This window comes from Notolabrus celidotus, chromosome 6 (genome assembly GCF_009762535.1).
Source record: "Notolabrus celidotus isolate fNotCel1 chromosome 6, fNotCel1.pri, whole genome shotgun sequence".
Taxonomy (NCBI): domain Eukaryota; kingdom Metazoa; phylum Chordata; class Actinopteri; order Labriformes; family Labridae; genus Notolabrus; species Notolabrus celidotus.
Window position 1 is genome coordinate 23,656,503 of NC_048277.1, and position 25,787 is coordinate 23,682,289.

General features: G+C 39.6%; 1 protein-coding gene across 5 annotated transcripts; it reads right to left on the reverse strand.

Annotated features, from left to right (window-relative positions):
* Nucleotides 1-524: 524 nt before the first annotated feature.
* On the reverse strand, nucleotides 525-23,480 carry myrf (myelin regulatory factor). 5 transcript variants are annotated; one of them, XM_034686485.1, is made up of 27 exons: nucleotides 22,857-23,480; nucleotides 17,335-17,378; nucleotides 13,399-13,489; nucleotides 12,952-13,263; nucleotides 11,803-11,864; nucleotides 10,941-11,160; nucleotides 10,641-10,741; nucleotides 10,363-10,477; nucleotides 9,344-9,539; nucleotides 9,168-9,244; nucleotides 7,891-8,010; nucleotides 7,685-7,790; nucleotides 6,510-6,710; nucleotides 6,134-6,242; nucleotides 5,844-5,953; nucleotides 5,603-5,763; nucleotides 5,429-5,501; nucleotides 5,249-5,331; nucleotides 5,064-5,132; nucleotides 4,576-4,643; nucleotides 4,352-4,426; nucleotides 4,036-4,266; nucleotides 3,775-3,868; nucleotides 3,468-3,530; nucleotides 1,852-1,957; nucleotides 1,628-1,702; nucleotides 525-1,487 (listed from the first exon to the last, which is right to left on the reverse strand). In XM_034686485.1, the coding sequence occupies exons 2-27, from the start codon at nucleotides 17,351-17,353 to the stop codon at nucleotides 1,368-1,370; spliced, it is 3,057 nt and encodes a 1,018-aa protein (XP_034542376.1). In that variant the 5' UTR covers nucleotides 17,354-17,378; nucleotides 22,857-23,480; the 3' UTR covers nucleotides 525-1,367. The 5 variants fall into 5 exon arrangements, with proteins under 5 accessions (XP_034542376.1, XP_034542374.1, XP_034542372.1 ...); XM_034686483.1 differs by lacking the exon at nucleotides 17,335-17,378 and having other exon boundaries at nucleotides 10,662-10,741; nucleotides 22,857-23,479; XM_034686481.1 differs by lacking the exon at nucleotides 17,335-17,378 and having other exon boundaries at nucleotides 7,700-7,790; nucleotides 22,857-23,479.
* Between the last annotated feature and the right edge of the window lie 2,307 nt (nucleotides 23,481-25,787).

The following is a 25,787-nucleotide window of genomic DNA, read 5'->3' on the forward strand; positions in this document are numbered from 1 at the left end:
TCTACCAATTGCAGTCATAACAATTATAGTCAAAGCATTGTAATGTTTCTTCATATTCTGATAAATTCCATAAAGTTTTGTCTGATGGCTGTTTTCCTATTTAATATTGATTTTACATTTGAGAAACACTTTTAATTTTTTTTCTGAATGCGTGCAAACAAATAAAGACTATAGATTTAAACACATTTCAAAAAAAAGATGACCAAAGTATTGTGGTGAGAGTAACTCAAGAAGGCCTTGAAAACAAGAAAGATTTAAAGAAGATAAAACATTTTACAAATCAGTTATCTCAAAAAACTGTTCACTGTATAATCTTAAATGTATAGACAAAGGAAAAATATGTGATATATTCAGAGAAAAGAATGTCCAGTGTATGAAATCTATCCATACCTCAAGGGTTCAAACTCTTAATCGCTTATGATAAATCCATTAAAGTGACCGTTCCAGGACTGAAGAAGCATTTGAGTTGCCTCTGAGCTGAGATGTATCATTTTAAAGAAAGGATTAGACGTGCACCTGAAATGTGAAATAACATTTAATGCTTAACCAGCATCCAGTTAGCAAAACACAGTGTCAGCTATTCCAGTGTTTCTTAAAATATTATCAGTGTGTGACTTGCTTTTTCACTATCAGATACTTAAAGCTTTCAGTGTTTTAATTTCTTTTCCAGTGATGTATTTCCAGTCATAGCACATGTCATCCAGTGAATCAGCAGAAATGAGAAAGACTTAGTCTTCAAATGTATGCCTTCATTCAAAGAGCATACTGCACGAGGATACAGCAGACAGTCTCTTCATGCAGTATCCAACACAATGATCCACTGTAGAGGCTCAGGATTTGCCAGTGTGCACTACTGAGGTATATTTTCAGTGCGAGATGCAATCATTCACTGAGGCCTTCAGCAGAAGCCATTTATCTTCCTCTAGCGTCAAAACTACTGAGACGTTTTTGTTTTCAGTTTGCTTTAAGATTGATTTATAAAGAAGAAAAAAACACAAAGATATGTCTTCTTCAGTATCTTAGCTTGGACTTCATTAGGAAACTTGAATTCTGCTGAAAAGTAATTATAGCTGTAGTGTAAGTATGAAAGATATAATGGCCAGTAATTAAATGAGCAATAAACTTAAGAGCAGTTAACAATGACACAATACAGTTTAAGTGAGCTAAAACATTTTCAGTGACAAAAAAACAGTGTTTCATATTCCAGTGATAACAGCAAAAAGAGATGTCTTAATGCATGTACATGAAGATTGGGATACCAGTGGGGAAGGTGTAATATAGTTGGTTCTGTATGAATATCTTTAAAAACAATGTACAATAAAGAGACAGATAAAATCCCATCATAACAGCGGACAAATGGAACCATTTCAGAAAATGTAACGGCACCAGGACACATCCTCTTCTTTTTCACACACAGCTGCTCTGAATGAGAAAATGGTAGTCAGAGTATGATGAGTTTCCCCTTCGGTGGCACAGCTCACTTTATCCTGTCAACGTGGAGATGAAAAAAATGTAATCAGTCATTAATCTGTTTAGACCAAGTGCACCATAACTGACCAGACAACACAGAGGAACTGTCTACAGTGTGTGAAAGGCTCTCTTATTGTAAAGGATCAATTATACTCACAGACAGGGAGACACGGAAATGATAGGTGATGTCCTGGAAAGACAGCACGGGCACGGACCAGAGATGATGAGTCCCTTAAAAAAGTGGAGAGTTTATAAAGAGGCGTGCATGGTGAAGCAAGCTGGGATAAATAATAATGTTGTTACAAGAACAGTAAAAGTCAGCTTCATAGGGACAAACTTATTGATTATATGATGGATCCTAATGAGTGTTTCATTATGTACCTTTGTTGATGTACTCTGTTCACCATTGAGCTCCGTCTCTGTGTGGTTAGGGCATAATCGCCCCTTTGTGGCGCCACATTGTCGTACCCACACACTGTTCTTGGACCTGCAATGCATTTAAAATGCTTAATGCCGCTTAGTCATCTGTTGTTTCTTAACAATTTTTTTTCTTCTGAAAAGCTGCTTGTTCTTTATGTATTTGCCAGGTTACATGGTTCTGCTCTCAAACATTTTTAGAAATATAAGTTTTTGCTTATGACAGTACACTCTGGGGGGAAGCTAAAATTACGTTCTTCAAGTTTGTTAGTTGTATGATCGAAAGATGTGGGACAAATTGTGTTCACCTCAACACTTCAGAGTAACATGAAACACTAAATAGATAGCAAAATTATACCAAATATGAATGAACATTAGTCCATATTTAAACTTGAGACAACAAATTTGAGAACCAGTGGTGGACAGTAATAAGTAAATTACTTAAGTGCATTTTTTGAGTATCTGTACTTTACTTGAGTATTATTTTTGGGGGGTACTTATTACTTTTACTCCACTACATTCAGAAGACAATTATTGTACTTTTGACTCCACTACATTTCTATCAATGCTTTAGTTACTCACTACTTTAGCTTTGAAGTCAGCTCATGAATTTGTGGAGCAAACACAGAGCAAATTTAACTCAGATCTGGCAGTTCATTTAGAGGTGGTAATGATGGCTACAATTCTCCACCTGAGCAGCCATGTCCAACATTCACTGTCCAACCTGAGAGAGCGTGTTGAGATACGTAACATTTGTTTCATTCCAGATGAACATTTCAAACTAAGTTTTCTGTGCTTGGAGTAACTTAGTTTCTGTTTTTATTTCATGGTATAGTTTTAGAGATTTCAAGTCATGTTTTCTAAATAAACATAATGTAACAGAATATACTCCTATGTAGGCTTGACTGCATTTATGTGTTTCGAGATTTTTGAAGAAGTACTTTGAATACTTAAGTATTTTTAAAAGCAAGTACTTCAGTACTTTAACTCAAGTAATAATCTGACAGAGCAACTTTCACTTGTATTGGAGTAATATTTGACCTGGGGTATCTATACTTTGACTTAAGCAATGAGGCTGTGTACTTTGTCCACTACTGTTGAGAACTCATTAGCTATGGTTAGATAAAACCTAATGTTAGCACTCAGCCACTTCATAGCTAACATAGTTTCATAACATGATACAATAGGAAAAGCTTAAATTCCTACGATGTGTTGTATGTATGTTAGCTAGCTGGTAGTCATGTTTCCTAGAATTTTGTTCAACGCAAGCTTCAGCTGTTGTACTGCAATAGTTAATGTTCAACAAATTATAAGCTGACAATGTCATTAGCTGCATCACTACTAGCTAGGAATTAACACCTTTTACTTTCTTATTTAGAATCACTGAGTGCTAACATTAGCTGTAACAATGCCTTAAAGGCTATTTATTAGTTAGATGTTTTCAAAGTGATCAAGAGTCAAAAAGAGTAAAAAAAGTTCTGAAATAGTAACCACTTGATAAAGTGTTACATCAAAGGAAAAATTGCCACCATGTATATAGTTTGAATTCCTAGTATACAGTTGTATATTAGTATACTCACATCATGTGGAAAGTAATCTGTGAGAAGGAGGAATTATTATTTCCAGTAAGTGATACTGTGTAGCTAAAATGGACAAAGAAAAACATCATCAAGATCAGACATGAGGACCTAAATTGAAATTTAAGTGTGTAATTGGAAAACAAAACAGATAAACTAAAGACTTGAGTTAAATAATAGTTCAGATGCTTTCACATGCTAACATAATATATCACTCTTTATCTGAATAACTTGGGATATAAATGCCCCTCCTTAATTTATCCTGTACAATTCCCACTCTAGACTAGTGGTGGTTATTTTAGGGGAATACCTGCAGCTTTCAGGTGTTGCACAACTTTGCGGTGTGATCTCTTGCTTTGTCTCCACGATTCGTAGACTAGTCAGAGAGGGAGATGACCTTCCACCTGAAAAGGAAAACTTCACACTGAGGATGCTACCCGCAGAATTCCACTTTACAGTATGTAGATAAGTTCTGTTTGCTGTTGTCAAACAAATGGCTTTATTGTATTAGTACACTGCATAGTATGTGTGTGGAGAAAGTACAGTGTCTAGGCTGCGTTTGTGGATTTACCCTTTGTGTACAGGCTGCGTTGTCTGCGTGAAGCTGGCTGCTGACCCACAGGCAGACGGTTGGCAGTTCCCACGCCATCAAGGTCTGTGGGTGCTGGTCTTTTTGACTTTGCAAAGTACAAAGGAGCTGAAGTGTGACTAAGACGGTTTCTACTGCGAGCCTCTTTGTCCATGAGTCTGGACTTAGCCTTCTTATTGATGGTGCTTGGTGTTGGGACCAGACTGCCTGAATCTAGAGAAAGAGCATTGAACTGTATTGAAGAAAAATGTATACTGGAGACCTTTTTAGTTTCATTCTGTCATTTTTTGCTTCTTACCTGGTGTGGACTCGTTGTTATTTAGTGTCAAAACTGTAGCTGATTGGTTGTTGATGGCTGTTGGTGAACAGCAGCCTGAAGTTGTGAGAAGTAGAGAAACGAATCAGATCTGAGCTAATTGTCTTTCCATTTACTAAACTGGAAGCCATCTTGTTGATTTTTGTACTTTTCATAACTACAAAAATGAGTTTGCTGCTCAGTCACGAGTGAGGATCTCTTCTAACCTGGAGCAGGTGCAGTGGTCGTTGGAGTATATTGACTCTTGCTTGAGGCACCCAGTGCGGCTCTGGACCTGCACCAATCAGACAGCGGGACAGGAGGCAGAGAGCATGCTTTAGTTGAAATAATGACACACTACAAACACTGAAGTTTCAGGTGTTTGGATTTACATAATGTTACTCGTGATCTCCCTCTATGTTGGGCAAAATAAACACCCAAATGCACAATCAGAGATAGGACTAAAAGAGCAGATAAGAGAATGACACAAGTAGCAAGAAAGGCAGGTGTTTGAAGCATACCATGGGCAGACAGGTGGACAGAAAGTTACAGTGGCAGTGAAGATAGGCATCCAAGAGATGTAGAGAACACAGGAGGGAAAATAGCTACAGAGGACAGGAATAGATTATAAAGAGAGGCATAAATACAGAAGTTGTAAAGTGATTTCTGTCACTGTAAAGTGAAAGTAAAGTGTCCCTCCCTTAAGAGCACATACCCATCTTTCTCTGTGATGTCTCCTCTGTGATGAAGAGTCAACACGTAAAGGATTGACATGGAAATGACGCTGTCAGAGGAGAGAAAAACACAATACATCATCGTCATGTCACTGCTGGACAGGATGAAGCCAAGTGTTTTGTTTACCCTCCCAGCCCTGCCTAAGCTCATTTGGCTCAGTCTAACCTGAAGGCCATGACAACGACCAGTGCCAGGATGGCTCCCTGCATGAACTTCTGGCTGATGCAGCCTTGATCTGAAGGCGAATTCTGCCAGAGAAAAAAACAGATTTACACTCGTCAATCCTGCTATTCACTTACTAAACAGTTTAAGATAGTTTTTAAATGCATCCTTATTCCCACACACCTTGCTTCCAGGTTTGGATGTCTTCTTCTTGAGTTGGCCGCTCCCTGTTCGGCTAAAATAGCTCCCTGATTGGCTAAAGGGCCAAGAAGAGGACATGTTGAATATTTCCAAACCATACAAGAAGTGTCTGCTCTGAAACCTTGATTTGAGTCCATTTCTGCTCACTGCTCTCACCTGACAGTGCTTCCACTCACTGTGCTCTTCATGCTGTCGAGACGACGCAGCTTGGCCAGTTTGCGGCTCCAACGCTCCAGTTCGTCTATTCGAGTCTCCAGGTTGTCTGTGAGCTTACAAAGCTCTTTTACCGCACCCACGTTCTCCATGAAGATGCGATCCTTTAAAATTAGAGGGACAGCTGTTTGCTCTGTAACTGGATTAATGTCTGTTTGTGCCATATATGTATGTGTGTTAGTACCTTGTTGACGACTAACAGGTTGGGAATAGTTTCTCCATTGGCACACACCACATCGCCCCCCTCCTTCACTGCTTCAGGTAAGATCTGCTGAACCTCCTGAGCAATCACTCCTGCAGGAGGATAGAACAAGTGCTGAAGTGAAAAATGGTAGTAGAAATGTGGCATGCATGGATTCAGGCCATAATAATGCACAAACAAAAGACAGAACAGTCATTACGACATTAAGATGACAGCATGGTTCACAGTGATCAACAACGTGATTTAATGGAGATTGTTATTTATGAGGTTACCAGTCTCTGCAGTGTTCTCTATGCCCACGGTGGCAGCAAATTCTGGCTTGTATTGATAATGGACCAGCCTCATCTGAGAAATCCGTTTCAAATTGTCTGTGGTGTCGACCTACACACAGACAGAATGACATCCATGCAGATGGTATGAAAACACAATGTCCACGTTGCAGGAGAAATGTTGGATCAAGTACAATGAGTAGACAAAACTCAAAGTTAAAGTGCACAACCCACTGTGCTGAGCATGAGCACTTTCGATGACATGATTCATGATGACAAGCACATGAGGCACACTATGACACACACTGACAGTTTGGAAACACACTTGCAAAAGCACACACGCATCCATACATAGAAACAAACTGGGTGTCATTCTCACCTCCTGGACATTTTCTTTGGCCCTGATGTCTGACGGATGAACCAGTGAGCCCATGACCTTCACATTGCCATGGACCACCAGGGCCTCATCCGGCCGGTCCGTGTTGATGCCGACTCTCCCGTGGTGGTAGACTGAGTCTGGCAGTTGGCCACGCTGCCACAGCACCTCATTGTCACTTTCAAACTGGCCGGGGTTTGATGCCTGTAACAGAGAGTCACAGGAGAGGGTGCACTCACACACAGGGGTTCGGATATGCCTTAAGGATGTACTGTACTGTACCTGGTCAAATAATTTCAATGTTTTTAAAGGAACAGTTTGACATTTTGGAAAAAATGCTAATTTGCTTTATCTTGTAGTGTTGTCGTCAGTTCAGATGAAACCCTACAAATTGCTCTGTGCTGCCCCCCAAAGATTCATAAAGAACTCCAATTTAAACAGAGAAAAATTGCATACACTGGCAATTTTTAAGGGAAGCTTTAGGAAGATTTTGCTGATTTCAATTGTGTTTGACATAAATGAGCGAACAGTCTCCACCTGCGTCCCATCTTTATGCTAAGGTAATCTAACTAGCTGCTACCTCTATCAACATAGGCCCAATGTAAGATACACTAATGAGGCAAGACAGCAAATTGGCATATTTTCAAAATGTGGAGAAAAATCACATAACACAAGATAAATATTTAAATAATCGACCGTTTGCACAACTGGACTTAATTTAATACCAATAATGGCCCTGAACACCATGTATCTCCAAATTTGGTTGTTTTAATGTCTCAGAACATCGTCGAGTAAAAAAATGATGTGATGTGTTCAGAAAGTCTCTTCACTTGTGACAGAAATGTATTTATTCAACACACACTGACTCATCCAAAAAGAAAACCACTGCAACAGAGCTGAAAACAATGTTGTGTTCTTAACTCTTAAAAGGTTGATATTTTGAAGACACATGGTTTCCACAGGTCGAGACATTATGTTTGTGTCATAGTTTGAACTTGAAGTGTAGTTGGAGAGTGCAGGGGGTCACAGACACACAGATAAAAGAAATGGAAAAACAGACGATGGAGAAGATGATGACATTTATGAAGTTATTTCAAAGTTCAGAAATGTTTGAACAGAGGACAAAAAGAAAGGTGTCACATTCACAGGGATATGATTGTTGTAGGAGGCAGACAGACATGGCCAGACGTTACCCTGACGATGATCCTCTCAGACACATGGGCAGCCACAGTGTAACTCTGACTGTGGGACTGAGCGTGCAGCGCCACCACCAGCATGAAATACCTACAAGGATCAACACATCAGGAGTAGATTCGAAAAATGGAGCTCACTTTCTATCAAAGTAAGTTGTATTTTTTTTTACATGTGATAGAAAGTGTTTCACCTCTGGTCTGGGTTTGGTTTGCCCTTCTTCCTCATGTTGTTTGCTGTGGTCTCACTAAAGTGGAGCCGCCCTACTGTCACCTTTGTGACCTGCTCTGATGGCAGGGTGACCCTAGAAGACATGTAACCACAAAGACATTACGATTATTTTGTTTTCTCTGTTAATATGGGGTTTAATGTGAGACATGTGCCAAGCTATAAAGTGTAAAATGAAAGCAACAAAAATCCCAAATCGAATAAAACATGAAAATAATCTCAGTGATGTCACCCTCCTCTGGTGTTATAAAGTTCAGAAATGGCAGTTAGCATATCTGAAATGCTAGACACAGTTCAAGAGGTGAGTTGAGGAAGGCCTTAGTCTCATTTGAAGCCTTGTATTAGCTACTGATAAACTTCTAGATACATTACTTCACCATAGAAGGACTGTAGGACTCTAATGACATCAGAAGTGCATTGGTTAGGGATTAGGGATTCACAGATCCAATCCTGGTATCCGATATCGGCTATATCGGACTCAAAAAGCTAGATCGGATATCGGTGACAAAGGGCCGATATATAGTGCGATCCATATGGCAGATCTATTCATCTCAGTTCTATGCTTTTCTGTGTTTACAACAGCCATGTGCGTCTCCTACATCATCAGCGCCGTCCGGTCTGCATTTTTGCCCGGTGGAGCATGATGGAGGATAACTACAGAGACTCTGCAGATTTAGGTGCAGATTTACGCTTCTTTTGCTAACAACTCCACCGGAAACTTGCAACATGTGCAGTGCAAATGTTTCGACGGATGGCGGTCGCACTGAAAAATATAATGGGAGCCCACAGGAAGAAGTTTACGTCAGCTGTAGCCTACTGCAAAGAAGCAAGAAACCTTCTATTAATGGATTCAAAGTGTGAAAAGACGGACAGGTTATTGGATTTAATTGTTCCGGATCCTTGAAATTAAGGGATTACCGCCTCTGGTTTAGCACTTGGAACCCAGGTACAGTTCACCATCAAATCAGAAAAGCCTAAAGTTGCCAAAACATGATTCTATCCACACATTAAGGAATAGAGATTGTTAAATCAATACCAGGATTGGGTCGGCTAGTATCGGTATCGGCAGATACCAAAACCCAGGTATCGATATCGGTATCGGGATCTAAAAAGTAGGATCGGTGCGTGCCTAGTTGAGATCTTATTGACCAGTAAGAACAAAGGAAGTTGTTGTGCATGAAAAGTCAATTTTAATGTGATTTGAAAAACTGTGACTCAATCTTTTAAAATAGTTAGACTCACAGCACTGGCTTGAAGGGCCTCTTGCTGCGGTCAGACTGTGACTGCTCCACACTGATGGACTGATTCATGGCCTCCACCTAGCAACGCAGAGAGATAGGATACAAACAAAATACACTGTAGAGGTTAGTGACTGTCTGAAAAGTTGAAGTACAGCTCATTCATTTTCCCTCACTCACCTTCACTCCGTTGAGTTTCAGATAGAAGCAGTCGATGGTCTGCAGGCCTTCATTTGTCTTTATGTACTTGGGATCTCCCAGCATGCCTACGTACACTGTGACCTGGAAGTGGTTCTTCTTCTGGCAAACGAAAGCATCATCAGCCAGAGAGAAGTTGAAGCCCTTGTCTGCATCAACACGGTAGGTTGGCGTTGGACTACAGACAAAAAAAAACAAAGATGAATGCGTTATGTGAACAGGAAGATTTGTTGTGAGAAAAACAGGAGGACAATTTGCTGTTTTTACCACCAGGGGGAGACTCTTTATTATGAGTGTTTATAAAGGGCTTCCAGATGTTTAAACCCCACGGAAGGATAAAAAATGATCTTTATAATCTCATATTATAATAATTATAAGAAATAAGTTTATTTTTATTCTTATATGAGGCATGGTAACACAGAAAAAGCAAGACTGACACCTTTATTATTGTCTTGCAATGCAAAATAAAAAGTAATTGACTCATGCGTGGGGCTCTTGGTCAGTTTTTGTGTGATGACTTTACAACACTGAGGACTGAGATCTTCTGTAAGGTGCAATAAATCTCATTTAGAACTGATACACATCCACTATGTTTTGTAGATGTTGTGTGCTAAAAGTAGTGATGAGCAACCAGGTGGTTTTGATAACATATCTGAAAGGTCATGTGAGTTCATTTTAACTTGCCTCCCTTTTTATAATTCTCTATTTTGGCATTGCAAAAGCAGCAGTAGGTGAACACTAATTTTTCCCTTCACCCCCTCCTCACGTTGTCTTTCTAGGCCGAAACCCTGCGCTCGTTCACTCCCTCGCACAGCTCACCTCTGAGGAATTTGTAGACCTCTGCGGCCCTGCCATTTCTCCGCCACTCCCACTGTGCACTTTGAATTATTCACTTAACCAATTATAACTTTTTTTTTCTCTTTTGGCTCTCTGCGCAGTGTTTTCACCCCCCAGTGATAGACCTCAAGATGTACAGATATGTCAAAGTGAATTCCACCCACAGCTCTTTGCAGTTTGCGTCATATAGTTGTGTCCACTTGTTCTGCTGGTGAGGCTGCCACTTGATGCACTGATAGTTTGGGTCCAGGTAGCTGTTATCGGCATCCTGCATCAAACCTGCGGTAAACCAAATATCAACACTTAATGCTTAAAAGGGGAAGGTTAAGAATGTTTCCAAGTATTCGGTGAAAGTTCTTAACTGTGTGACAGCTATAGGGGAGGTGAGAGCAGATGAGCGTGAGGTAGAGGAGGCGAAAAGAGAAGAAAGATGCCTGCCTACCTGGTTCTTGTTTGATGATACCTGTGAGGATTTGGGAATTGAGGGTGCTGTTGGGAGACTCTGAGTGCTTCCTCTTCTTGGCCTGGTGGACAGGGATGCCTCTTTTAGAAAAAATTGAAAAAAAGGTCAAAATTGTACCAATTAACTCCCTTTCCCATCATTCCTTTAGCTCAACACACACAGCAACACCTCTCATTAATCATGTTCTATCTCTGCTTTTCATTGGAGTAATACTATAACTTGACCCTGAGTGTTTTATAAATAAAGTGAAGTTTAGTTAAGTGTATAACCAAAACTCACTCCTGCCCCTGAGGATGCTGCAGCAGCTGATGGAGCATCTGTGTCTGCTGCATGTCTCCGCCTCCGCTTGTGGCTGGACCAATAGGATACTGGGATATCATTGGCTCAGGCTTCAGGTACATGTCCCGATGCATGCTGGAGTAGTGCCCGTGTGGTAGCGGTGGCGTTGGAGTCATGTGACACATATTCTCTGGTGTCATGGTTCTGATCATGTGAGGATCTAGAAGAGAGAAGTGTAATGTTGATTCCAATTAAATCATAGTTCAGATTTTTCGGCTCAGACTGCAGTTATTCTTTTTCCCTCTACCTCAAGGAAAGGTATTTTCCATTCTTTTAAACCAAAGAATTGTAGGAATGCATACCTGATAAGAATATTCCTCACCTCCACCACCACCTTTCTATTCATCAGAAACAGCACAGGTGTGTAAGCAGCTAGAGAATGTTGGGGTGTTACCCAACTTGTATTATTAAATGAGTGAAAATATGCTTGGCAACTGTTTGTGTACACACTTGTTATAAAAATCTAAAACTTTGGAAAATGTAGTTGTTAGAATTAATTTTCTGTTTAACAACTGACAGATACCAGATCAATTAAATGTATTGATTGGTTTGGACATGAGGCTGATTTTCTTTGTCTTTATGACCTACTCAATAACAATGAACTTATGATTAACAGATATCGACTCAGGCAGAGAAAAGACGATGACCCATACACACCTTGAACAACTCAGTGGTTTCCTCTGACTCAGATCAAGTGCGGTCCAGAAATTAAAGCACTGCTGTCTTCCTGTTACAATTGCCCTTTTCCGAGAGCTCTTTTTAAATATGCTTTCAGGAGTATTCTCACAGCTGTATTACTTACCATTCACCTGCTGAGGAGAATACGGCTCAGAGCTGGAGTCTGGGGGTGACTCGGGCAGTGTCCTAAAAACACAGGGAATTTGGGTCACAAATCAGAATCTGGATTCTTTACCCAGTAAGTTTGGTAAAAAACAAAAGTTTTTTGTGATGCTTTGGTGCTTATATAAAAATGACAATATGGCGTCTTGTTGGCCTAGCAGCCTTATGCACAGAGTCTATAGTCCTCATCGCAGCGGTCACTGGTTCGACTCCCAGCCTCGACCATTTGCTGCATGCCTTCCCCAACTCGCCACATTTCCTGTTTCTCTTCAGGTTTACTATCAATAAAGGCAAAAATGCCCCAAAATATAGTGGCAGTATATATAAAAAGACAATATAAAACATTTCCATATAACATATGTACAATAAGTATAATGAAAGAGCAAAATTCAACTTTTAAATTATAGAAATCCTTTGCTGTATGTCATTCCCCACTTTCTCTTCCACAGTTTCCAATATTCCCGACAGTCTGTGAACAGAGCTGCAGCCATAGTAACAGTCTATTATTTCTTGAGAGCAGACTGTTGTTATGAAGAACGGACCGTTGCCAGGAAATCAGCTCTGTTCACAGACTCTGGAGGACTAACTATAACCAAATCAATGCAAAACTGTAGGCTATGACAGCATGATCTACCAAATGTAGATGGCATATTAAATGAGCACTTCACAGAAGTGAAGTATGGGATACGTCTGCATATATACCAAGTCAGAGACTCAAACGGCTGTGAGGAAAAACTGAACCAGCTCCTGTGCTGATTCAAGCGGTCCTGTTCACCTTGTTTTACTTCACCATCAGTGATGTTTTATGTGAGTGGCACCTGACAAAGTCAGCTCATTTCAGGGAAGGCTCCAGAGTTAACTGTTTCTATGGACACAGCTGTATAATATGTGGGATAATTTATAGTGAGAGGGTTGTTACAGCGAAGGAACCCCTTCAGAGTGAGACAAGACCCCTCCACTTCACATCATGGTCCTGCTCACCCTTTCATGGTTCCAAACTAAGATAAATACCCACTCACTATATGTTATCCCTCATTTGGTATTGACTCATGCGTATGCTGTATGTTTTTCTTGCACTTTTATCCATCACCATCTGAGGTTGTATGCTCACCCTGGAGCGTAGTGGCCCCTGTGCTCAGGCTTGACGTGAACCTGCTGTTGCTGCTGCTGTTGCTGCTGCTGCTGTTGTTGTTGCTGCTGCTGCTGCTGCTGCTGCTGTCCCAGGCAGGAGTAGCTGTGTCGGAGGCCCAGGGATGGACCCGGCTGGTAGGCGTTCTGACAGTTAGGGGGCCCAGGCAGAGGGGCGCCTTGGCGTAGCGGAATAGGTGGGCTTACGCCACACACCAACCCCCCAGCTGAGGACACTCCTGCCTGGGGAGATGAGTAATTTGGTCCTGGAGCGCTGTGGACCTCTGAGAAACAGCTGGGAGAAAGAAGAGAAGAGAGAAAGAGGGATTAGCCTTATCAGAAAAAACAAATTCCTTTGTAACGACATGATCTGATTGGCTTGGTGCATGTTGTTTTGACGTTGCAGGGTCGGTTTGGAGTCCCTACTGACATGTCAGTGTTATCGTCCTCCTTGCTGATGTACTCTTCCAGGATACTGGTGTCGATGTTGGCTGGCTCCAGAGAGCTGGTAATATCATGACCTGTGGAGAAGGGAGGGTTGGGAACACAGAGGAGAGATGGAGAGCATCTGGGGATTAGCAAAGGGAATCTTTCAGCAACTCCACACGCTGCCACAACAGCTCTAGTTCCAACATAAGCTTATGTTGTAACAATTCCATGGAAGACTTATCTTATGGCATACGATCAACTCAGCTCAAGTTTTTTCTACATACTGGAAAAAACTTGATCAAACTGTATAAATAAATAATCAAAGAATAGAAAAGTTTTTGAAACACACACAAGGTCATGTAGAAAGAAGAACCATGATTTGAGAAGCAAAAGATTAAGGTTACATGAGTGACCAGCACTCTAAATATGTGATAGTGGTCGACATTACGGATCACACTGATGATTCAGTGCCTCTGATTGGTTACACATATAAACAGGAATCTCTTGCTAGTTTACCACCAAATGTTTTACATGAAAATGTAGTTGATTTTCAAGTTATTTCATAATTCCCTAATGCCCCCTTTACTTCACCTCAGGGTCATTTTCACCCTTTGATAGCCAAAGCCTCACAAATCCCAAACACATGACCCCACTTAATCTGTAAAACACCAACAAGCATGCATATATTTAGAAAGAGTAAATCACTTCACATAAACCAGCATGTCCTATTGTACATGGTGCTTCGACACAGAAGAGTTATATGAAAGAAAGAGACACATTTTCTTCAAAGCTGCTCATTGTTGTTCCAAAATGCAAATGCAGGACAGAGTGAGAGTGCGAGAGGAGAGGGGGAGCAGGACGGAGGGGGTGAGGCAGAGGGTAAGGACCTGGTATAAAGTGGGTGGGCAGGCAACCCCAGTCTTCCTCCTTCACTCTCTTTCTCACACAAACACACACACACACACACACACACACACACACACACACACACACACACACTTTCTCTGATGATTAAGCAGCCACTCGGTTGGGAATGTGAGGAATTTTTGTGTTAGCATTGAAAAAAAAAATCTCCTTTTCCCTCATTTTTGTTTTTTACTTGCGCCTTGCTCTTCACCAGCTGCCAAAGACAAATGTCACATATAGAGGACATTATATCACAATGTTTGTTTCTTAGTGCAATAAATACGATTAGAATGGCCATATCATCTCATGTTGTCCAATCAAAAAGCAGACTGGACAACAAATAGCAACGTTTAAAACATCAATAACTAGTCCCACAAGCCAAAGCACCTGTCTCCAGAGCCAAATCAGAAACACCCTAAATTCTTTTGTCCAACATCATAAATTCTGGATTAACCGTAGTTTTGGATGAAACCTCTATTTTTTCCTCAAATTGGCTATCCTTGCTGGATAGAAACAGATGGATTATGTCTCCTAATACGTGCCAGTACGAGGGGAGACAAGCAGGATGGTTCCCCTGAAATAAGTTCCAGATGTGCACCCCACCCAAAGAGGCAGTAAATTTAAGCTGGCAGGCCTGATAACAAAAAGTAAAGGGGGTTGGGGGGGAGGGGGTAGATAGATGGAAGTGGGGGGGGGGGGGGGGCTGGAAAAAAAAGTTTGATGTCCAAGGTTGGGAATGGAAAAACCCACAGAGTGAACAACAGTGGACAGAATATGGATCCAGACATCTGAGTGTCCAAGAGGACGAGCAGAGCTGAAGTCAGGAGGGGCAGGAGGTCAAGGCCACGACTGAAAATGAAGAACAAGCTGAAAACCAAGGTTCACCTGATCAATGTTTAACCGATACCTTTTTTTAGATTACTTCTTAAATTTAAGAACATTAACTGGATTACGATGTGACTACTTTGGTAAACATACGCATAAACCAAAGATCTGATCTTATGAGAAAAAGCTGTAGGCTAACTTTAAAAAAAAAAAGCTATCTCACAGCTTTAAACGATGGCTATTGGGTGAAGTCCTTTAGTAAATTTGAGATTTATGATTTTCGCTACTATAAATACACTGACCTAACCTGACATGAGTTAATCACTAGAATTAACCGTAAATCCAAAAGATTTGTAGAATAACTGAAACCTGATTTTCCTTGGCAGCAGAAACAAAAGAAAATTGAACAATAAATTATCATTTAAGTTAATATGACAACTAGACAATAGCTTATATTCTTAAAAACCCTAAAAACAGAGCAACTTTAAGTCTGGTTACCAGGCCAGACTAAGACCAATAATTAGCTGCTTTTATCTCCAGTTCAGTCACTACCAACTCCTCAATTCTTAGAATACTTCAAGTTTGCTTTGACAACTCACCTGGCTCTGGCTGCTAAATGATCCTCATGTTCAACAGCTAATTGCAATAACAAAAATAGTAATTGGCATATGGCCTGTAATTTTCTAACCACCTGCAATGTATGAAAAATGATTTGACAAACTAATTTATCAAACTCTAAGTGGACTTCGGAAAACTTAAACCAAAAGTGGAATTCTAACATGCCCAAATTGCCAAGACTGAAGGAAAGTTATAGGGAATGCTGTCCTTTACTGTCCTTGGATAAAGATGCATAGATTGACTGTAACCTTGAAATCACTGACTTGAGTTTAAATCAGTAAATTGCTGTGAACTGGATGTGTACATTTCTCTGCTTCAATGTTTGTCTCTGTCCAGCTGTGTTCAACAAGGAACAGTGAAATGATTGTCAGTCCAACTTCGATACAGACTGGCCTTTTCAGAGATTAGGGGCTGAGAGGGGAGTGTGTGTAAGCATACTTGTGTGTGCGTGTGTGTGCGTGTGTGTGCGTGTGTGTGCGTGTGTGTGTGTGTGTGTGTGTCTGTGTGTGTGTGTGTGTGTGTGTGTGTGTGTGTGTGTGTGTGTGTGTGTGTGCGCGTGTGTGTGTGAGTGTGTGCGCGTGCTTGTTTGTATGTGTGTGCGCGTTATGCCACCATTTCAATGCCTGGTTTGTCAGCAGAGTAATAATCTAAAATGAACACAAACAGAGAGCTGAGTGTGAGAGTGCCTATTAAACATGCTTTGACTTATATCAGTCAATCCAATGGACAGCTTTTCCTTTTCTTGACACTTTTTTTTTTTTAAATCACACAGAGGTGCATAATGTAGTTTCCTTCACTGCATGTTGTGGGATATATTGCTGAAGCCATGGCCCTGCAGTAAAAGACTTTGAAGGAATTTAAAAAGTAAAAAAAAAAAAAAAACGTTTTAAAGAACTGAAATTTACTCTTATTTTTATGTCCATTTGATGTTTGCATGCACTCACAAGTGTGTTAATAATTAAACACTTTCAGAGGAGGAACAAAGTCCATTATATGTTAGAGCACAACATTTGTTGCACATCCACAACACATACACATGCTGTGATTTCTGAGGTATAAAACATCCAATTACAAACTTAGATCACAATCAAAAAACAAGTTTCAACAAAATTAAAACTGAAAGCATCTACAAAAGTTAGTGTCTACCTTAAATCGACAGGTGGCATTCATTCTAGATCTCAAAGCACAGAGATAACATCCAATGAAAAGCCTCTTTTGAAAACGTTCTCTATTAATCTGTTTTCCCAGTAGTTCCTTGATTAGAGTATGACACTCAAATTCACTGTTAACTTCTATGTCATCCATGTAAGAGAGCAAAAAAATCACTCAGCTTCTCTACAAGATTCTTCACAGTCTATGACTACAGACTCAAAAAGTGAAAGAAAAGATTGTGTCTAAAGCATAAAACAGCAATGACAAGTAGCCAGAGAGTTATAGAAACTTCTACCAGTTTTTAAAGACAGGGTTATATTAGTTAAGAAAGTGTAAAGCATCTCTACAACACACATTAATTAAGAGATGAAAGACCCTCATCAGGTGGAGACCAGCAAATCTAAAGAGGAGCAAAGCGTTCAGAGCGGCAGAGTACCTGCGCGTAGCCAAAGCATGTTGATGTCCTTGAGATGAAAGCACCTGAAACAGAAGATGAGAAGACAAATTCCTCTCTATTTTTCACATGTTTCCCGACTCGGGCGAAAAGACTTTCTTCTGTAGACCTGAGAGTCACAGACTAGGGTAACGAATGTGTGTGTATGGTGTGTGTGTGTGTGTGTGTGTGTGTGTGTGTGTGTGTGAGTGTGCATATTGCGTTAGTGTGTGTGAGCAAGGCTCGGAGAGCGTTATAATAAGGATTATTCCTCAGTCATGAGAAAGAGCTGTACCAGGCTACCACACACAGAACTTGTCGCACACAAGCACTGGTCGCACCGGTGGACCTGGCTCAGGAGATTACCAGGAGCGACAAGGCTGGGTCGGGGACATGAAGTGAGATAGAAAAAAAAACTTTGGATAAGTTTTAGACAGAATGACGGCATGGCAAGGGAGAAAATGAAGAAAAAGATATCTAGGACAAAGAAGTAGTGGATGGAATCCGAGTAAAGGAAGCAAGAGAGAGACAGGAACAAATTAAAAGGAGAAAAGAAAGGAAATTTGACTGAAAATGCTCAGAATTCAGAATTGTGATAGAAAATATGCTCATAAAAAATGTGTTTTTGTTTTACTATTCTAATAGTCACAAGGTTCCTCACAAGGAACTAAGGATGCAGACAACCATCCCATAATGCCTCTAAACTGCACACTACATTTGTCTCTTTCATAACAGATTCACTTTTAATTACTACACATATAAGAACAGAAAAAATGTGAAATTAATCTCAACCACAAACAACATTCACCAGCTGAGGATTACTCTGCTGGCAGTCAGCACTGATGGGAGTGAGGCACGACAATGAAAAAGTAAAACCTACTCGTAAGCTGTGTAAGCTTGGCTGCTCAAAAACAATACATTCTTCTGACCCACTTCACTGCTAAACCTGTAAATCAGATGAAATGTCCAACCTGTTTCACCCAGGTTCTTCAAGATGGACCACAGCCATGATTTACATCTACTGTGGGAGTACAGCTGGACTTATTAAGAATTTTGGTATGATAGCATGGGCGATGATGATGTTTACCCTTCAAGGCAGTATGACGTAGGAATCTGATTAATTCACCCCTGAAGTTTGGTTTCAGGTTGATACAATTTTAACACAGCTTAAAAAAGCACTTCAAATGAACGAGTTTTAGCCACATTATCAAAAGCCTTTACAACCACTTATCCTGTAACAAGAATACAGCTGATATACGTTTGGCTGTAACTGTGTATTCTGACTGTTATCACAGAAACTCAGTGACAAAGCAGCTAAATAATCAGTGCTTTACTTTCCCCCTTACACTTGAAAATATCAATAATCATTGTGTGCACTGTCTTAAAGTTTGTAATAAAGGAGTCATAGATTCCTAGTAATAGAGGTTTTATCAATATTTTCAACAAGTGTGCCATGGTAAAATGTCAAAGGAGCATTCCTGTCTACTTTTAGAATGAACTGATCAGTTTTGTGGTCTATGTTCTAATATTCAACTCCACCATTAGCTTAACTGTTAAAACTTGTATTTGTGACCTAATACCCCTATTGTTTAACACCAGCACTGCTGTGTCCCGTTAATCAGCTGTTCTCATCTTTCATTACACTTCATGGAAGTTACTATGTGACTTGGCACATTCATAAATAACTACTGTATCCATCTGAATCGCACTGTTCTTCATACTGTGTATGTTTAAATAACCTGGTGCAATTTTTTATCGTGCAATAACTTACCTTATCTATTCATCAGATAGAAGTGTACATAGTGTGTATATATCTGTAATAGTTGCCATATTTTATTTTATTTTACTTTATTTATTTTTTATTTTTTTATTTTTTATTTTTTTATTTTATTATATTTTACCCTTGTTATTGCTATTATTACTGTTATTATATTTTTTAACTATGTTAGAACATTGTTGTATTCCCCTGTCCCGTGTTGTAAGCTGCTGTAACGATAGAAATTTCCCCCAACGGGGGACAAATAAAGTATATCTTATCTATATCCTAGAAATAATTAAGATAACAACAGGGACTGACATTACCTGAGTCTAACCATAGACTGTATAAAATATGGACGTAGGATCCGTGACGCCACCCATCTGTTCCTGAGCGCTGTTTTGAAGCCAATCGACAGCGGCAGCCATATTGGAAATGTGGAACTCAACCAGGCAGAGTGTGACGTAAAGGGGCAGGTCAGTCATGTCCTTATTTGGGAAAAAACTCGTAATCTTAATACCTTCTGAACCATCACGTTAGAAAAAAATTCACCCCCCGTACAGTGTGTGCCGATAGAGAGATTAGCTACGTAGAGCCAAGCCGTTTTTTGAACCAGGCGGTAAACGTTTTTATTAATGCTGTAAAGGTCGTCTTTTTTGAATTGGTGTCTATGTGGTTTCCGGTATTTCTGCAGCCAGCCTCAGATGATTCTTGATGAACTGCAGTTTATAACACTTCTGCATGGGCTTAATAGTTTGAGACAGGAGGTTGACGCTTGGGTCTGACCTATTCTTTCTTCCTGCTAAATTAGCCAACATTAGCATGCTAACATGCTTAACTAAGAGAGTCTTAACAATTTGCACATTAACTAGCTAAACATCTGCATTATTGCTATTTAGCTTTCTGGCTAAATAGATTTGTTGAAGTTGAAATGTTTCTGCAAACTGAACACTGCTGGGGTTTTTTTACTTATGGTTGGACAAAACAACTAAGAAGACATTTACTGTTAGCCTGACTCTAAGGGAAACGGTTATGTGCGGCTGTTACATCTGGTGAAGGCAACTTTGGGGAGACTAACTTGACCCGGCTAGGTTTTGAAACTTACTCAAAATTAGCAAATCCTTTCCCTCAAAAATAAATTAAATGCACTGACATGAACTTCCTCTGACATTTTTGTGACTAGCTATCTGCTCATGTCCAGTCAGTGCATGTTTAGTGTACCAGTGTTGTCAATTAGCGCAGCATAAGGAACAGGTTTACACGTCTGTAAGAAGTTAGCTTAATTTTTCTTTCATTTAGAGCATTTTATTCAATGATTGCTCTTCAGATGCAAACAAATTTCAACAAATGTAAAAATAAAAATAAAAAACTTAGAGCCCTGTTTCTAATATGAATGGGTATTTTAGTATTTTATCCAAAGTGTCTAAAGTAAGTACAGCCGCATGCCTGATTTCTATTTCTGCACTGAATGGAGGCTTCAGTGTAAATTCAATACAAATATATGAGTCAGAGCTTACAGAGCCCTTACTCTGACTGTCGACTCTTATTTTATCACAGCGGCCTAGATTAGTGCACTGTGCCTTAAGGACATGGTGCTAATAATAAAAGGCAATATGAGTAACTTTGTAATAAAGTGCTTGGTTGACTTAGAATAAGACATTATAAAAAATAACCCAACATGTAGCAACAAATGTTGTGATTCTTTGTCGATCCCAACGTGTCTCTTTGAGTGTGTGAGTGAATGTTTGTTGTCTAGGTGAGTCAGAGATGAGAAGGTCAAGTTTTTTTGGGGGGGGTTAGTTGGGTTTCTTTCAACAGCCCAGTCTCTCCACCCTGAGTCTGCACAATCTCACCTCCTCACCCAGTCTGCTCACTCTCACTCTAATGGAGTCAGAGAGATGGAGAGGCAGGAGAAGACAAAATACTGAGGAGAAACACCAGTCTCACCTCATTGTGTTTTAACAGCCCATAAGGCTATGCCAGGAATGTACACTGTGCATTAGTGTGAATGTATACATATTCCACTAATCCGATTAAAACACTACCAGTGCCAAAATCCATTAAAGTGCTGTTTGTACCCTTTCTTGTCTTATGTTGAGAGCTTGGCTTGCTGTGTGTCTTTAGACTGAGCATCAACATGGTGTGTCTTACTATGTTCAGATTATTGCTTTCATCGGTTTATTTTGATTTTACTTGCTTTTTATCTTATGTTTTCCGTTTTAGGAATTCTATCTAGTTAGTCTGGAGGGAGTATGTTTCGGGGTGGGGGGTTATTTGTTGTTTTGTATTTAGTATGTCATTTGTGTGTTTCTTTGTTCAAAGAAAAAGTAAAATGTGTAAACTTCTAATTTTGGATGTGACTGTTTTTCTATGTGAAAATCAATGAACAAAGTTTAAAAAAAAAAAAAAAAGTGCTGTTTGTGTGCCTCTGTGTGAGTCTGTGTTTTTTTTTTGGGATGGCTTGAACAGAGACAATGATTGACTCATTATCTTGTAAACAAAAGCAAAGACTTATGTGTTTTACTTACTGTCATTTATCTTAACTGAGGTAGATTGCCTTAACTGTAATCTTAGTGAGATAAAAGTAGAAGTTCTAACATCAGCACGGTGAGTTTTATGAAAGAACAAGCTAAATAGGAAAACATGCATTTCAGGCAGCACCTACATTAAACCTCTCATGGACAAGTTGACATTTTAGTCCAAGCAAAAGTGGCTGAAATAAAGCCAAAGAAAGAACATCTCTCTTACTCCCAAAGCAAGAATGTAAACACACTAAATTCCTGTCAAAATGGCAAGGAGCCTCTGACAGTCATTGATGGCTGTGTATATTTAAGTCAACACTGTGTGTACACTATAATAAAGTGTGAAGTCTCTCGACAGATAACTTCTTACACAATAGCTGCTGTGTGCTTTTTAATGTGCGCTTGACATATCTTGGAAAAGTGGACTACTTTCTTAAAAAATATGATTTTTTGTAAAGCTGTAAATCACAGAGCGCTGGGAAAAACTCTCAGATCTGCTGTCTGTTGTATATGATATTCTCAAATTGTCAGAATGAACTGATGATAATGCACATCTCAAAACACTGTTTGTGTATACTTTCCAGACAAAGACCCTCAAATAGTTGTAATTTTCTGAGGCTAATTTACCACTGTTTTTTTGCACTGATTTTGTTTTTTAGACCTATACTTGTGATTGCCTGCCATGATGATAAAACACTAGTTCACCTTTAAAATCCAATTGCTGTCTTTCACACATCACGTCTGCCTCTAACACACACAATGTGCCCCTGCACCCTTGCAAAACACACCATTTATCTTGACTTAAATTCCTGCAGCCTTCCAGCCCTCAACCCCCAACCTCCACCACCTCGTTTTTTTTTTCTTTCTGAGGATTCCCCGTTCAACTTGATCTGTTACCCATCAGCAGCACTTTTGCTCTCCATACCTGTCAACCCTCCTGTCTTGTTTTCATCTTAATGTTTTGAGATAGGCTAATGGGGAAAGTTAGAATGAGCTCGTATTAAAGTTTTGAAAACCCACCTAAAACCACAAGTGCAATGAGCTGTTCTTAATGTGATGATTACCACCTGCCACCTGTGGTGCATCATACTCAGACTTAACTATACAACACTAAACAACTAACACAACACATTACGTTTTGTTTTCTTAACTTAAAGCTTATTTAGACGCTAAACATTTTTAAATGAGGAATCCTTCGCACAATTTGAATATCGTTTTGATAAAGTTGTTTTCACTAAATGTCTTACCTTCAAAAAACCTCTGTAACGCTTCTGTTTCATCTACCACGTCCATCCTAGCGGGTCCCACATAAAAAATCCATGAAAGTCTCCCCTAGTCCGAACGAAACTGATTCGGATCGGGGAAACTTTCACATGCGCATCACGGAATCCAGATGATTTACTTTTACTTAGCTACTTTGTTCTTCTTGGTTCACGTCAACATAAATCCATTTCTTCAAAATAGAGAAAATATCCCTCTTGAACAACTTGACGTCCTTTGCTGATGACGCTGTATGTTTAGGGGGCTTCAACTTTCGATTAGGGTGCCAAAAACATCCACGACAATGATAACGTAGAATAACCTTTCTTAATGCGCACCTTCACGTCAGCCCCCACGAGGTTCACAAGTTTAACTTTACTTCGGGAAAACTGTCGTCATTCTGTCGTAAAGTGGAAAAACAGGGAAATAAAAGTCTTATCGAACCAAAAAGTATGCGTAAAAGTTGCTTAACTTGACTCAGTCCTCTTGTGTTCCTCCTCGTCCTCCTCTGCCTCTCGGACAGGATGTGAGCAGAGTTGGAGGAGAGGAGCAGCTGCAGCAGGTGAGGGATGTGCAACACGCTGCTGCAATGAAAAGGCATCGATGCGAGGGCGCATGTTTCTCATTTACTCAACAAAAAGTTTCTGATTCACTTTCATTTTCAACGAAAGTCTTTACAACTTGCAAAACACTGCACACAATAGTCGAGTATAGTAGTCAAGTATTTTGATAATAATTGTAACCCCTTTTCAAGCTAATTGCAGAATATGTGCTGATTACAGCTTTTCAACAATGGTAATCTGTTACGTTTGTTTGTCATGTATCACTTAAAAAATGAAATGTCTTTGGGACTTTTGGAGGAAAAATCAACCAGTATAAAGATATTTCATAAAGCAGAAGAAAGTTGAGTTTGGCGTTTTTCCTACTTTTTACATTTTTATGTCAACAATTATGGAAGTCATTGATTTTGATGCAATAATTGTGAGTCGCTTCCTTTCTTTTTATATTATAGCCTATCTGGCTTGATACATGAGTTTTTTGCTCTATTGAAAAGGTTAACAATAGGAATATTTTCATCATGCAGCTACTTTCTGTAAAACATGAATATTTAAAATGGAATTCTCTTTGCTTACTGTATTTAATCTCCTAGATATGATAAGTCTACTGTACGTGTTTCCCTCCTCAAAGAGGATTCCCTCCCCCTTTGAGGATCTTCCCTTTAGTTCCTTATAGTTCTCTTAAGAGCTCTATTTTTATTTAGCATATAGGATCAAACAAAAGATGGTGGATCTGTGAAACTGGAGGCTTTCTAACTCAGATCTGTGATATGGTGGTTGTAGAAACAAAGGGAACATTTACTTTAGTTTAACAAAGATATTTCATTTAAAATCACGTGAGGATGCCTGCAATCTAACAAATTCAAAATAATGTCACGATGAACTGTCAATTTCAGCTTGAACATGATCTGATTCATGGTTCCAGATATACATTTTTCTCTTTATCCCTGCTCCAGCGGTATAAACTATATACTTAGAAAGCATCAACATATATGTTTTAATGACTTGTGTTCAATTCCCCCTGCTTAAACAACCAAACAGCGACAAGCGTGTTTTGTGTCAAAGCTTCCCAAGAGGAGGATTTGAGGGAATGATCCATTTCTCTAAACCTTATCAGCTGCATCCCACCCCCCCTTATAACAATGCCACTGTGTGCAGCCTTGACGCCCATCCTACGCCCCCCCCTCACCCACATGTGAGATGCTGTTGTGTTGTCTTGTTCCCCCACAGCTGGAGCATCTCCCTCTGCACCCCTCCACCCCTCTGCTTTTCCTCCATTCAACCCAAACAACGCCTCCGTTATTTCAGTCACACTATGCAGATTGTTTCAGAGGACAAGCAAGAAAGAGAAACAGATAGAGGCTGCAGGGGACAATGAAACAGCTGGCTGAGCCAAAGCAGTTCATTTTGGTTTTCTATATTTCTTATCTCATGTAGCTCTGTAACTGCATGTGTGTGGATATGTGTATGAGTGTGCAGCCCACTTGTACTGCCTGTTGTGTAGATATAAACCCTGTTAACAAAGTCAAATTATTTGGACTTCCCTTCTATTTGCGACAATGAGATAGCCTCAAGGTTAACTGTTAATTTTAAGGATTGAGTTTACGGTTAGGGTGAGGTGAAGGTTTAAAGAAAGTTTCCAGGAAATAACTAAAGTCGAACAATATCCTTCTCCTAATCGACAAAATAAGTTTGGATAATGCTGAAGTTTTCTGAAGAAATTGTAAACACATGTCAAAAACTATCTGATACTTCAGACATATAAACCTCCACCACATTACTTTTGTGTACAGTACTAAACAGCAACAACTTAAAGCCACATTGATAGATGTTTTATTTCCTTACAAACAGCTGAAAGCACCAGAACAGAGGTTCTAATTTACAAGTTAGAAATCTGTCCGCCTATTTGTAAGTTCAGCTTACATGAAACAACATTTTCATTCAAATTTCAAGAGATATCTCTATATATTGAGATACATACTGTATATACTGTCCATCTCCAGAGAAAACTATCTGCTTTATGGCTGCTCCACAGCTAATTTTTTTAGCTAACTCATCTGTGCAGGCCAGAAACTCAATGTGACCTAGCCAAGTATATTGAGAAGATAAGATTTCAAGTCTGTCCGGAACAATTTAACAAATGGGTTAACTTTGAAATATTACTGAAGTTGTGTAACTTACAGTTACATTTAGTTTTAAGTGCATTTCTCACTGATGAAATAACTGGCTTACATGCCAGCCCATCAGAAAATAAGCTACATTACAAGGCATGTCAAATCACTTTGCACACAACATATAGAGTCATTTTAGCTCCTGAAGATATTATTTTACTATTTGACAGTCATACATATTATTTTAAAC

Bases quoted from the DNA above. Each gene is read 5' to 3' on its own strand.
- myrf (XM_034686481.1), bottom strand. From the start codon at position 22,902: ATGGACGTGGTAGATGAAACAGAAGCGTTACAGAGGTTTTTTGAAG. The intron at 9,540-10,362 runs GTGGGTGGAATT...TTTTGTCTGTAG, and splicing joins GACGCAAACTGCAAAGAGCT to TCCAACGCCAACCTACCGTG. The intron at 5,764-5,843 runs GTACTAACACAC...CTAATTTTAAAG, and splicing joins ACCTGTTAGTCGTCAACAAG to GATCGCATCTTCATGGAGAA.